Genomic DNA, 15,146 nt, shown 5'->3' with positions numbered 1-15,146 from the left:
TCAACCGTGTTGCAAGATAAAACTAATACTATCTGCTTGCACATGATCCATATCCCTCCATTCCCTGCATATTCAAGCAAAGATGAGCGGGAGACCGGAAGACTGGGAAGCTTTTAAAGAGCAACAGAAGACAACAAAAAAGGCAATACACCAAGAAAAAATGAGGTACGAAGGTAAACTAGCCAAGAATATAAAGGAGGATAGTAAAAACTTCTTTAGGTATGTGAATAGCAAAAAAAAATAGTTAAGACCAAAATTGGGCCATTGAAGACAGAAACCGGTGAATTTATTATGGGGAACAAGGAAATGGCAGATGAGTTGAACAGGTACTTTGGATCTGTCTTCACTAGGGAAGACACAAACAATCTCCCAGATATAATAGTGGCCAAAGGAACTAGGGTAAAGGATGAACTGAAGGAAATTTATACTAGGCAAGAAACGGTGTTGGATAGACTGTTGAGTCTGAAGGCTGATAAGTCCCCGGGACCTGATGGTCTGCATCCCAGGGTACTTAAAGAGGTGGCTCCAGAAATCGTGGACGCATTGGTAATCATTTCCCAATGTTCTATAGATTCAGGAACAGTTCCTGCTGACTGGAGGGTGGCTAATGTTGTCCCACTTTTCAAGAAAGGAGGGAGAGAGAAAACAGGGAATTATAGACTGGTTAGCCTGACGTCAGTGGTGGGAAAGAAGCTGGAGTCAATTATAAAAGAGGAAATTACGACACATTTGGATAGCAGTAGAAGGATCAGTCCGAGTCAGCATGGATTTATGAAGGGAAAATCATGCTTGACTAATCTTCTGGAGTTTTTTTGAGGATGTAACTATGAAAATGGACAAGGGAGAGCCAGTGGATGTAGTGTACCTGGACTTCCAGAAAGCTTTTGATAAAGTCCCACATAGGAGATTAGTGGGAAAAATTAGGGCACATGGTATTGGGGGCAGAGTACTGACATGGATTGAAAATTGGCTGGCTGACAGGAAACAAAGAGTAGCGATTAACGGGTCCCTTTCAGAATGGCAGGCTGTGACCAGTGGGGTACCGCAAGGTTCGGTGCTGGGACCGCAGCTGTTTACAATATACATTCATGATTTAGATGAAGGGATTAAAAGTAACATTAGCAAATTTGCTGATGACATAAAGCTGGGTGGCAGTGTGAAATGTCAGGAGGATGTTATGAGAATGCAGGGTGACTTGGATAGGTTGGGTGAGTGGGCAAATGCATGGCAGATGCAGTTTAATGTGGGTAAATGTGAGGTTATCCACTTTGGTGGCAAGAACAGGAAGGCAGGTTACTATCTAAATGGAGTCAAGTTAGGAAAAGGGGAAGTACAACGAGATCTAGGTGTTCTTGAACATCAGTTAATGAAAGCAAGCATGCAGGTACAGCAGGCAGTGAAGAAAGCTAATGGCATGCTGGCTTTTATAACAAGAGGAATTGAGTATAGGAGTAAAGAGGTCCTTCTGCAGCTGTACAGGGCCTTGGTGAGACCCCACCTGGAGTATTGTGTGCAGTTTTGGTCTCCAAATTTGAGGAAGGACATTCTTGCTATTGAGGGAGTGCAGCGTAGGTTCACAAGGTTAATTCCCGGAATGGCGGGACTGTCATATGTTGACAGATTGGAGCGACTGGGCTTGTATACACTGGAATTTAGAAGGATGAGAGGAGATCTGATTGAAACATAAGATTATTAAGGGATTGGACACACTGGAGGTAGGAAGCATGTTCCCGCTGATGGGCGAGTCCAGAACTAGAGGCCACAGTTTAAGAATAAGGGGTAGGCCATTTAGAACAGAGATGCAGAAAAACTTTTTCACCCAGAGAGTGGTGGATATGTGGAATGCTCTGCCCCAGAAGGCAAGTCTCTGGATGCATTCAAGAGAGAGTTAGATAGAGCTCTCATAGATAGCAGGGTCAAGGGATATGGGGAGAGGGCAGGAACAGGGTACTGATTGTGTATGATCAGCCATGATCACAGTGAATGGCGGTGCTGGCTAGAAGGGCTGAATGGCCTACTCCTGCACCTACTGTCTATTGTCTATTGCCTGTCTAAGTGCCTCTTAAACATCACTACTGTACCATTTCCACAAATCCCCTGCAGATATTCTAGTCACCTACCACCTTCTATGTATATAAAAAAAATTTGCTTCACACATCTGCTTTAAACTTTCCCCTTCTCACCTGAAACCTATGCCCTCTGTCATCTGACATCTCCATCCTGTGAAAAAGACTCCCGACTAGGTGCCCTGTCTATGACTCTCATAATTGTATACTCTTCTATCAAGTTTCCCCTCAGCCTCTGACACTCTAGAAAAACCAATCTAAGTTTGTCCAATTTATCCTTAAAGCTAATAATCACTAATCTAGGCAACATCTTGGTGAACCTCTTCTACATCCTTTCCAAAGCCTCATCCACTCTGTAATGTGGCAGCCAGAACTGTATTCGAATATGGGTTAGATGCACGAGGCACCTATTATTTAGAAGTCAGAAGATCCTTCATCAGTGCCTCCAAGGATTTGCCATTTACTGTATACTTCCCCCTTATTTTGGAGTTCCCACAGTGCTCCAGTCAGAATACACCCATAATCACTACCCTCTGTATTCTATGACAAAGCAAATTGTCAAATCTAAAGTTGTCTGCAAATCTTCACATTTTACTTTGCACATCCATGTACAATTCCTTTATTTAAAAATAGTGATGATCCCTGTAGAACACAACTGCCTACCATCCTGAGTAACAACTATTTCCTACAGCTTACAGCTTTGTCTGAGAGACCATCTTTTTCTGCTGTGTCACTGATCTCTGTATTTCACAACCCACAGATTTGCCTACCAGTTTTTCCATGCAAATTGAAAGCCTATGACCAGGAATGTGTCACAGAGCTGGGTCTCCTGTTATGTATAATTAATGATTTGGATAACAATGCTGTTGATATGGTAAGTTGAAGATGACACAAAAATTGGTGGTGTTGTGGACAGTGAAGATGACTATCTAAGTTTACAATAGGGTCTAGAACAACTAGGGAATTGGACCAAGGAGTGATAGATGAAATTTAACTCTGACAAGTATAAGATGTTGCATTTTGATGAGTTAAAGCAGGACTTAAGCAATAAATGGCAGGGTCCCTGTTCTGTGTTCTAACATAGTACATATATTTCAAAAAAATTAGTGACATTTGTCAAACTTGATCCTTCTTGAAACCCTGAAGACTTTGCCTAATCACATTAAGGCTCTTTAAGTGCTTAATGGATTCTAGTATTTTGCAAAAGATGTACATACAGCACTGTATTTATTCCGTTTTCATAAATAGTGATATTGTACATTGATATCTTACATTGTGCTAGGATTATTTCAGAACTTTTGGAAAACTGTATGAACAAGAGGGACAGAAAATCATGAAACTGAATGTAATGACAACTATACGATTATAATACAGCTATGGCTAGATCTATTCTGGGAGTACTTGTGGGCACTGCACTCAAATTGAAAGAGCAGAAACATATTGGGGCTTAATATCTGGAACCAGTACGTCAATTATAAAGAGATTTCAATAAAGAACTAGGGTTAAAAAGGTATAGATTTTAGCAGGTAGAAATTTTAAAGATATTAAAGGAGCTGATAAGGCAGATAGTGAGATTAGGTGGTGGTTGTGAGTGGTGGGGAATGGGGGCAGAGGCATAGTAGGACAGCCAGCCACTCTAGTGTTGTTTGGTTGATGTTAAGCAGGTCAGTGTCAGCTGAATCAGGAGAGAGTGGGCAGTTGCGCAGAACATGTTCAATGCTCTGCACCCTTTTGCCACACTCACAGGATTTGCTGGTCTTTAAACCCCACTTCACCATATTGTCTCCCATCCTACAAACTCCTGCTCTCGCTCTGTTGAGAGTGCACCACTTCCATCTGTCAAGCAGTGCCCCATTGGGCAACATTTCTGCGGGGTCTTGCACTGTATTGTTTGGTGGGGTTCTGGCTTCTGTTTGTTGCCAGAGGTCAATCCTGTATGTTTGGAGGGGGATGTTCCATTGGGTATTTCCTCCACTGTAGCAAAAGCTTTTCCTCGATTTTAGGCGATTGGAAACTGGCACATGATGATGTAGTGGGTGCTGTAGATCCAAGTTCTGTTTACCTTTTTCAATTTTTGTTTTAGTGTGTTTTTGGATCTCTGGGGGACCAATGCCTGCAAGTCTGTAAATGATGTTAGTGGGTGTGGGGCGCAATGTGCCCGTGATTATTTGGCAGGCTTTGTTAAGCAATGGGTCTATTTCCTTCGCATGGGCTGATCTGCCCCACACTGGTGCACAGTATTCTGCAGGTGCATAGCAGAGTGCTAGGGCAGTTGATCTAAGTGTGAGCATTAGCCTGCTAATTTTTTCAAGAGAGAATTGTGACAGCCAACTTTCCCTTGGAGTTTTTGGATGTCGGTGACAAATGAAAGCGTCCTATCCAGTGTCACGCCCAGGTAAAATGGAGTCAGATGGTGTTCGAGCTCCCTTTGTCGAAGATCTTCTAACACCAGATCAAGCCAGGTTCAGGCCAGGCCGCTCTTGCTGCTATCAAATCTTGAACTTAACCCAGTATATCGAGGATGGCTTTGAAATGCGATAAATTACAGCAGTATTCGTTGACTTAACAGCAGCATACGACACTGTGAATCACAAAGGCCTTCTAATGAAATTATCTAAAATGTTAAAGAACGAAACCACAGTCAAAGTAATAAGAAGCCTCCTAGAAAATTGTAGATCTTATGTAGAAATGAATGGAATTAAGAGTAGGTGGCGTCCACAAAAGAACGGACTACCACAGGGATCAGTCCTGGCACCTCTACTATTTAATGTTTACACAAACGACCAACCAACCTTTCCTAATACACACAGGTTTATCTATGCAGTCGACCTATGCATAGCAACACAAGCTAACTCCTTCCAAGAAGCTGAAGTATGACTTACAGCAGTCCTCGAAGCAATGAAGCAGTATTATGAAAAATTGTCTCTGAACCCAAATCCATCAAAAACTCGTGTGTGCATTCCACCTGAGGAATCAAGAAGCAGCCTAGAAACTCAAGATCTTCTGGTGTGGACATAATAGGATAGGGTGAGGGTAGTGGTCATAGTCTTTCAGAGGCAGGATTAGCTAGGTAATACTTCCACTTGCAGAGAGTGCTAGAACTTGGAGTTCTTCCAAAATATGGTAGTTAATGTTTGGTTAGCTATTTTTAAAAACAGAGAGAGGTTTTTATTTATTAAAAGGGAAAAAGCAAAGTAAATGAGATGAAAATCTCAATCAACTGTGATCTTAATAGATAGTACAATAGATCAAGAGACTGCACACGCTTCTCAACTTCCTACATACTTGGAGCCCCATCAGAAATATTGTATTTGCATCTACTCAAACAAAACATGAGGATTTTTTTGCAATAAAAACAGTATTATATGGTAAAGGTACATTTACAATGCTGTTTCTGCCCTTTAAATGAGACTAATATGCTTAGATAGGAGTTCACACATTTGCAGACTCAGGGTTTCTCTCCATCAATAAAGTACCTTGTGTTTTTGTAGCTTCCCTGATGACCTTGTTAAGTTCTTTCATTTCTGAATCCATTTCATCATAGTTCAGTTCCCTAGACTCTACTTTTGGAGCCTGGAAGAAGGAAGGATCCGTCCCGAGGTATGAACACTGTAAGTGGCCACTGTCGCTTAAAGTCACAACCACTCCTTTCAAATGTCTGCATGTGAAAAAGATTAACACATTCTGACATTAACTAAGGTTTTATACAGACAAGGTATTTAATATTATAAAATTGCTGTACTTGTTCCATTTAGACACTATGGCCAAGAAAGCACACAGCACCTCTACTTTATCAGAAGACCAAGGAAATGACGCAAGCAAAAACCAAGCAAGAATGATGAGTCAGCTTAGAGAGGAGGTGCAGCAGCTAACGGACGGGTGCAGAGCCAACAACCTGTCTCTTAACGTGAACAAAACAAAAGAGATAGTTGTTGACTTCAGGAGGGCACAGAGCGACCACTCCCCACTGAACATCGATGGCTCCTTGGTAGAGATCGTAAAGAGCACCAAATTTCTTGGTGTTCACCTGATGCAGAATCTCACCTGGTCCCTCAACACCAGCTCCACAGCAAAGAAAGCCCAGCAGCGTCTCTACTTTTTACGAAGGCGGAGGAAAGTTCGTCTCCCACCCTCCCCCCCCCCCCATCCTCATCACATTCTACAGGGGTTGTATTGAGAGCATCCCGAGCAGCTGCATCACTGCCTGGTTCGGAAATTGCACCATCTCGGATCGCAAGACCCTGCAGCGGATAGTGAGGTCAGCTGAGAAGATCATCGGGGTCTCTCTTCCTGCCATCATGGACATTTACACTACACGCTGCATCCGCAAAGGAAACGGCATTATGAAGGACCCCAATGCACCCCTCATACAATCTCTTCTCCCTCCTGCCGTCTTGGAAAAGGCTCCGAAGCATTCGGGCTCTCACGACCAGACTATGTAACAGTTTCTTCCCCCAAGCTATCAGACTCCTCAATACCCGAAGCCTGGACTGACACCTTGCCCTACTGTCCTGTTTATTATTTATTGTAATGCCTGCACTGTTTTTGTGCACTTTATGCAGTCCAGTGTAGGTCTGTAGCGTAGCTTTCTGTGGTTTTTTTTATTACGTAGTTCAGTTTAGTTTTTTGTACTGTGTCATGTAACACCATGGTCCTGAAAAACATTGTCTCATTTTTACTATGCACTGTACCAGCAGTTATGGTCAAAATGACAATAAAAGTTGACTTGACTTGAAACGCAGCATGTCCTTGCAACTTCTTACAGGTAAACCATAGAAAATTCCTATCCAGATGTTTCATAGCTGTCATGGTAACTGGTCTTCACAAGATCTTGAAGAATTGAGAGTGGTAAGTCCGTCACAAAAGCTAGCCATTGACTGACTACATTTCTGCTGCCTCGGGAAAGCAGCCAACATAATCAAAGACACCTCTCACCCTAGTCATTCTCTCTCTTCTCCCTCACCTTTCATCAGATAGAAGATGAAGATGTACCACCAGATTCAAGGACAGCTTCTATCCAGCTCTTGCAAGACTCTTAGAAAACCTCTACTACAAATAAAGATGATCTCTTGATCTCTCAATCTATCTTATCATAGTCTTTGCAACTTCTTTGACTACCTGCACCACACTTCCTCTAACTGCAATGCTGTACTCTGTATTCTGTTATTTTTTCTTTTGAACTAGCTTGACACAGTTACGTATGAAATTAATGATATTTCTGGATGATACACAAAAAAATCATTTCAATACATGTGCCAATAATAAACCAATTATCAATTTAAAAAGGAAGACATGCAAATAGAGCAACCATACAAATGCTAAATTAATCTTAAGTATAAATTTCTTGGCTGCCATATATACTGTTGCAAGAAAAGGTTTGTGAACCCTTTGCAATTACTTGGTTTTCTGTATTAATTACTAATAAAATGTGGTCTGCCCTTCATCTAAGTCATAATAATAAATACAATCTGTCTAAACTAATAACATGAACAATTGTACTTTTCATGTCTTTATTGAACACATTGTTTAATCATTCATAGTCTAGGCTGGAAAAATCAGAACCCTCGTGCTGCCATTCTTTTCTTTCTTAGTTTCATAGCTATCTGGAGAAGAAGAATTTCAGAGTTATAATAAATAAACATTTGAACCATTGTATTTGCAGTTCAAGATCAGTGGAGAGTGGCAGGAATGTCTGCCTTTGGGCCTTGGAGAGCTGTGGGACTAACCCTTCATACCTAACCTGGTGGTCATGGGCCAGTGAATCTGGACCAGTGAGACCCAGTGCATACTTCATATTGCTATGAAATAATTGTCTAGGCAGTCTGGGATGTACACTGCAATCCTCTTCGGAGATGTGTTTCTGTGTGCACCCCATTCTGCACTCTAATTATAAACACTAACTATAAATGTTTTCACTATATAATCTGTTCTCTGCATTTAGTTTCAACTCACCCAATGGAGAAAATGTAATTCAGACTCAATAAGCAGTTGTACACCCACTCACTGGACTTGTAAGCAAACTTGGCTGGTTAGCTTGCTCTGCTAACAGCCACGAGACTCAGCAGTGAGAAGGCCAACTTTCATAAACAATTTACGTCTTGGGTCAGTATGATTTGGGGTTCAACCAAAAAGGAACATCATGATGTTCTAATTAAAGAAACCTCAACTGGTGTGAATGCTGTGTAAATCTTGCCCATACACAATTATTGGTTGGCAAGAAATAACACATCGTACACCACATAAAATTATAAAGAAAGTAATTTACTAATTTCAGCTTTATTAAACAGTTAGTAGAAAAAAAATAAAAAATAAAAGGGCCAATTACAGTTAAACCAGTTCAATGTGCACAATGACCATTGGAGCCCAAACTGCAGTTGCCATTTACTCATGTGCTGGACACACGGTTTGCATGAAAACACATGCTGCATTCCGAACTTCACTCGAAATCCTTCGCAAACAAACTGGCTCTCCCTCAGGAACATCAGCCTTTCCTCCTTGGAGCTATTCATCTGCACAAAAGGACTTTGTTGAACATGGACTCTCCTTCCAATAGCATTTGTGGCATCTTCCTCTCTCTCCTCCCACCAAAAGACCTGCGACCCAGACTACTGTCCATCACCAAACACTCTCCACCCTGCTCTCTCTAGAACGTTCTCCGACCCCACCATCCTGATTGGCTGGCACAGCATTTCCAAGTTGAACAACATGGCATCTTATCTCAAGCCAAAACCAAAACATTCTACCAACATAACACACTGCTTATGCAGAAAACTGCTGAAATGCAGCAGTAGAAATCTTAACCAGGGAATTACACACAGGTTTGTCCAAATAGTTGAATTATGTAAACACCACAAGTAATGTACAAGGGGTGATTGATAAGTTCGTGGCCTAAAGGTAGCAGTCAATTTTAGAAAACCTAGCACATTTATTTTTCAACATAGTCCCCTCCTATATTTACACACTTAGTCCAGTGGTCGTGGAGCATACGGATCTTGGACCTCCAGAAAATGTCCACAGATGGGTGATTGATAAGTTCATGGCCTAAGGAAGAAGGAGATGAGTTATACAGCTCTAGTTACATGTACAAGCAGGTCAACTTTTTGCGTGATTATGCAGAAAGTTTGAAGTTAATAACTCAGCTCCTTCTACCTTAGGCCACAAACTTATCAATCACTCCGATCAGTTACATACATTTCTCCCCACCATTGACTCTGAAAGCCTCACAGCCCAGTGATCACTCACAGGAGCTCCTTGCCCAGTCTACAGGAGATCATCAGTGTCCCTCATGAGTTATTCTAAGATATCTAGAGATGCTTTGCTGATTTAAAAATGAAGCAGTATTTTTGCTGAAGTTGGCTCAGATTTTACAGCTGACAGCTTGTTTTATAACTAACATATCATTAAATGCTTCTAAATTTATTTCCTGAAACAAGTTTTGCATGTTATTATTGTTTACTTGATGCAGCTATTTTCACAAGAATTTTTGGTAATCAGCCCAAGCTTTGAATTTTGAAAGATGTTACTTTTATTTCAAATTTCTTTCAAGTATTTTTAAGTTCTTGTGAGCAGAAAACGAATCTACCTTACCTAGTAGGTAAAAAAAATCTGTGGCATCAAATTTCAGTTTATTTATCAATCATCACTCGGCTTAGGAGGTTGGTGCCTAAAAGAGCTGTCTGCATTAAGAACAGTGAAAGTGGAGATAGAGTCTGAGAAAATAAAAGCCGGCCAACAGACTTCAAAAAGCATCACATCTCTTGACTTAATTCTGGCACTGTGATAAAAGAATATTTGTCTCTTGAATTAGCTTTGCCAAATATTTCTAAAGTTCATATAGTATGGCATCAGTTTTATGGGATATCTTTGCGACAAAGTCAACTACAGTATATTCAATGCAATGCAAAAACTAAACTGACATTATATCTTGTGTGAAGCTGTACTACCCTGTTTTTAAAGCTAATATTAAAAGAAATAATTGAATGGTACATGGATTGAAATAATAGTTCAGTGAAGATCAGTTTAAGAAAAAGATTTGCATTCGATGTATTTACAGTCTACTGTACACAAAAGGAATTGTAGAACAAAGGACAACTCATTTAAGCACTGTTGACAGATTGTCTCTAATGTAAGGACAATATTGTAGGTAAGGCAAACAAAAAGTAGAAAGGAATCAAATGATCCATAACAGACAACAATGGAAAGAAAGCTGCTTGTCAAAGCTTTGGTTGTTGCAGAGTTTTTTTTTGTTAGATTTCAGTGAATCATTAGGTTGTGCTAAGACAAAATAAATCAGCTGTAACATCCCTAATGGACAAGATGGTCCAACATTCTTATTGCTAATAAAATAACCCACTTAATATTCAACTCCAAACACTGATAAAGTAGCAGTCTCTCTGCCATTAAATCACTTACCAAATTAAGCTGAATACTAAATAAACAGAAACACACAAATAAGAAACTGGATAACATTAGAGAACAAACTGATTAAATTATTTAATTTGAAACAAGTTATTTATTTATAATTTGTCTGAACAAAATTAAATGGTTCAGATTTGTACCTTTGAGCTGTGCTGCATTGACTATACCTTCTAGTTGTCAACTAGATTTTTCCAGTTCGCTTCCTCAAAATCTTGCAAATTTTTAACTTTTTCTACCAAATCTCTTAACTTCTTGGTTATAAAAAGGAAAACAAGTTTCTCTATTCTCCTCTTCTAACAAAAGAAAGACAGTAATCTTCAATGTTGTTCAGTTCTCCTAATGTACCCAAAACTGGACAGCAAAAGTATTCATCAATTGAGAAGATCCACTGCCACATCTAAGCTATTTTTCCTTCCTGAAATAAAGACAGGGATTATGACAACCAAGAATCACAGAAAGTCTTAAAGGTGAAGATTGAGGCGGGGATACTAAGACATTTCAGGAAGACAATATTAGGCATCAGATTTTAGCCACTAATAGTAAAGAAAGTAAACTGGGGATGTACTCTAAGCCAGAATTGGAAAGGAGCACATAACTTGGAGTGTTACTGGCACAGAGGTTATAAAGAAACAATGTAATTTGAAGCCAAGGATGGAATATGTAAATCTGGAGCTTTGCTGGGCATGGAACCAAAGGAAATAAAAAAAATTGAGGATGGGTAGACAAAGTCAACTAACATGCTAGAAATATAAATCCAAGGATCTAGCGAGAATGAAATGAAGAAATAACTATTAGTCAAGATAGTACGTCAGAAGCTGATGAACTTAAAAGTCAGTAAAATTAGTAAATTTGTTTCTTATTGCCACATGTAAGAGGTACAATGAAAAACTTGCCTTGCATACCATTCATATAGATCAATTCATTATATCAGTGCATTGAAGTAATACAAAGTAAAACAACAACAGAATGCAGAATAAAGAGTTACAGCTACAGATTATGAGGTCAAGAATCCATCTTATCCTACTAGGGAACCATTCAATAGTCACACAACAGCATGATAAAAGCTGTCCTTGAGCCTAGTGTATTTTCTGCCCAATGGAAAAGGAAGGAAGAGAGAACGTCTGGGTGGGTGGTATCTTTGATTATGCAAGTTGCTTTACCAGCAGCAAGAAATGTAGACAGCGTCCATGGAAAAGAGGTTGGTTTCCATGACATTCCGAGTTGTGTCTGTATCTCTCTGCAATTTCTTCCGGTCACAGGTAGAGCAATTTCCAAGCGAAGGTGTGAAGCATAAGACATAGAAACAGAATTGCCACTCAGCCCATTGCCTCTGCACCACAATTCCATCATGCTGATTTATTATCCCTCTCAAGCCCATTCTCCTGCCTTCTCCCCATAACCTTTGATGCCCTGACTAATTAACAAACTATCAATCTCCGCTTTAAATATACTCAATGACTTGTCCGCCACAACCATCTGTGGCAATAAATTCCACAGATTCAGAACTCCCTGGCAAAAGAAATTCCTCCTCACCCCTGTTCTAAATGGACTCCCCTCTATTCTGAGGCTGTAACCCCTAGTCCTAGACTCACCTATTAAAAGAAATATCCTTTCCATATCCACTAGATCTTTCAATATTCGATAGGTTTCAGTGAGATCACACTTCATTCTTCTAAACTTCAGCGAGTACAGGACCAGAGCCCTGAAAAACTCTTCATGTGTTAACCTTTTCATTCTGAAATAATTCTCTAGAAACACCTCTGGAGCGTCTCCGATGCCAGCATAAATTTTCTTAGATAAAAGGACCCAAACTGCACACAATATTCCAAGAGCAGTCTGACCAATGCCTTATAAAGCCTCATAATCACATCCTTGCTCTTATATTCTAGTCCTCTCAAAATGAATGCAAACATTGCATTGTTTTACTTCCAAAACAACCTGCAAGTTAGCCTTCAGGGAATGCTGCACAAGAACTCCCAAGTCCCTTTGCACCTCTCATTTTTTAATTTCTCCCCACATTTTGAAAATAGTCTACACCTTTATTCCTTCTACTAAAGTGTATGACCATACATTTCTCTATATTATATTCCATCTGCCACTTCCTTGCCCATTATCCCAATCTGTCCAAGTCCTTCTGCAGACTGTTTCCTCAATACTACCTACTCCTCCACTATCATCTGCAAACTTTAGCCACAAAGTCATCAATTCCATCATCCAGAACATTGGCATATAACATAAGCTACCAAATCCTGCAGAACACCACTTGTCACCGGTGGTCAGCCAAATTAGGCCCACTTTGTTTCTACTCTGCCTCCTATTAGTTAGCCAATCTTCTATCCAGGCTAGCATCTGGATAAAATGCTTTCGATGATGCACGTTAAAAATTGGTGAGGGTCAAAGGAGTCATGCCAAGTTTATTTAGTGTCCTGAGGAACGAGAGTGACTAGTGAGCACGGCATCTACACGATTGGACCAGGATGGGCTACTGGTGAGGTCAGCTCCAAAGAATTTGAAACTCTTAACCCTCTCAACATTAGCATTGTTGATGTGCCCCCCCCCACCCCCAAAGTCAAATACCAACTCTTCTACTGCTATTGAGGGAAAGGGTGTTGTCATGACACCATGTCACTAGGCCATGTCCTTTCTGTATTCTGACTCATTGTCAAGATACAGCCCATTATGGATTCTTAAGGACCGCATGATCTACATCCCCAGAGTTTTCTGAGGCAGTCGATGTGCCTGTTCTGTTTTTATTCATTTTATTGAGCAGGAAGAAGGATTTGAGGGTTGATGATTGCACTGTCGTTCTTTTCTTTCTTGGTTTTGTGGCTATCTGGAGAAGAAGAATCTCAGAGTTGTATACTTTGAGAATAAATGAACCTTTGATTGTGTCCAGATATGCCTAGGAATGTTTAGGCAGGCTTGATACTGCATGGCAGGACAGGCTTTAGAAAGGCTATAAAAAGCATCACACCCACTGTTCTATGTATTGCATTTACATGTATATCGGTTTGTGATCACATTGATGTGCATGTTCTAAGCAAATAGCATATTATGTGCACTCATTATAATAAAGTAATTGTATCTTCAGGAGTATCTGTGATAGCAAAATGTCTCACCAATGTTGCAACAGCCATGATACTTCCTGTTATATTTGTGGCAAGTATATACTTAAAGCTCAAGACAGAGCATGACTCTTTTTATTAAGATCTACAAGCTCAACTTTGGCTGTAAAATTGGCGACCAAGACGAAGCCTGGATTCCTCACACAGTTGTGCAATATGCATTTCAATCTTAGAACTTGGCTCAGAGGTACTCTGAAGTCAATGCCATTTGCTGTCCCAATGATATGACGAGAGCCGAAGGTTCACATAAAAGACTGCTACTTCTGACCAGTGGGTCTGATTTCTCTGCTAAAAACATGAAATCCATTGAATACCCCAAACTCCCTTCAGCCATGAGATCTGTGCCACATGATGATATTCTTCCAGTACGGAAGCCACCAGAGACATGGAGTCTAGAGAAGGCAGGCGAAGATGCTGTAATGCATGAGCCAGGAATGGAAAACAACACTGATACAGATTTTGAACCCTTTATGTCAAGTAAGCCTCATATGATAACTCAGAGTTAAATGACCTAGTCAGAGTCTTTGGTTTGTCAAAGACAAAAGCAGAATTACTGGGTTCAAGACTGCAAGGATAGAATCTGCTGACACCAGGCAGAAAAATTTCCATGAAGGATCTTGATATTTGAGACAAATGTTTCCCCTGAATAACTGATGCCAAGTTCAAGGAAGGCATTTTTGTTGGTCCACAAATCAAACAGATCATCAATGACATGCAGTTTGAAGACCTTCTCGTGGGACTGGAGAAAAATCGCATGGAATGCATTCGAGGATGTAGAAATTTTTCTTAACAACTGCAGAGCACCAATCTACAAGCAGCTGGTTGACAACATGCTTCAAGCATACAAAACCATGAAGTGCAACATGTCAAAGATTCATTTTCTGCATTCCCATTTAGACTTCTTCCATGCAAATCTTGGCACTGTCAGTGACGAGCATACTGAAAGTTTTCACCAGGACAGTGTGGTCTTGGAGAAATGGTATCAGGGCAACTGGAATTCATCCATGCTGACTGATTATTGTTGGACACATAAGCAAGAAGCCTCAGACACAGCATAAATGATAATCAAACATTTTTAGCTTTGTTGAACTATTGCAAAGCGTCAGCATCATTATGCAATTAAATGCATTATACTCGATAAGAGTTAATTTCATGTTTTTCCAAATTCCTATGCGATACAAGTAGTCTAAATTTCTGTTCAGCTTTAAGCTATCATAACCACAAAAAAATTCTGAGGAAGCAGCAACTTTGAAAAAAGTTTGTTGTCCAGTGTTTAGAGAACTTCCTATTAAGTCCCACACAGGAGGCTGATCAACAAATAAGAAAAACCACAAAATAAAGGCAACATACTGACGTGGATTGAGGATTAATAACTGAACCAAAAAGCAAGTGAGAATAAATTGGAAATGGTTTATTATTGTCACATGTAGATACAGTGAAAAGCTTGACTTGAATATTGTTCATAGAGATCAATTCATTACACAGTGTATTGAGGTAGAACAAGGCAAAACAAATAATAATGTAAAATAAAGTGTAA

At 40.1% G+C, this 15,146-nt stretch overlaps 1 protein-coding gene across 4 annotated transcripts in view; it reads right to left on the bottom strand.

Annotated features, from left to right (window-relative positions):
- bbs9 (Bardet-Biedl syndrome 9) overlaps window positions 1-15,146 on the bottom strand; it is a 372,439-nt gene that overhangs the window by 308,653 nt on the left and 48,640 nt on the right. For all 4 annotated transcript variants that reach the window (XM_073049830.1, XM_073049803.1, XM_073049822.1 and 1 more), the window contains one exon: window positions 5,543-5,724. In XM_073049830.1, coding sequence (XP_072905931.1) covers window positions 5,543-5,724 — 182 coding nt within the window. The remainder of the gene's footprint in view (window positions 1-5,542; window positions 5,725-15,146) is intronic.

The sequence above is a fragment of the Hemitrygon akajei genome, chromosome 1 (assembly GCF_048418815.1).
Source record: "Hemitrygon akajei chromosome 1, sHemAka1.3, whole genome shotgun sequence".
Lineage (NCBI taxonomy): Eukaryota > Metazoa > Chordata > Chondrichthyes > Myliobatiformes > Dasyatidae > Hemitrygon > Hemitrygon akajei.
The sequence above is the reverse complement of the archived record's forward strand: the minus strand, read 5'-3'. Positions and strand labels throughout refer to the sequence as shown.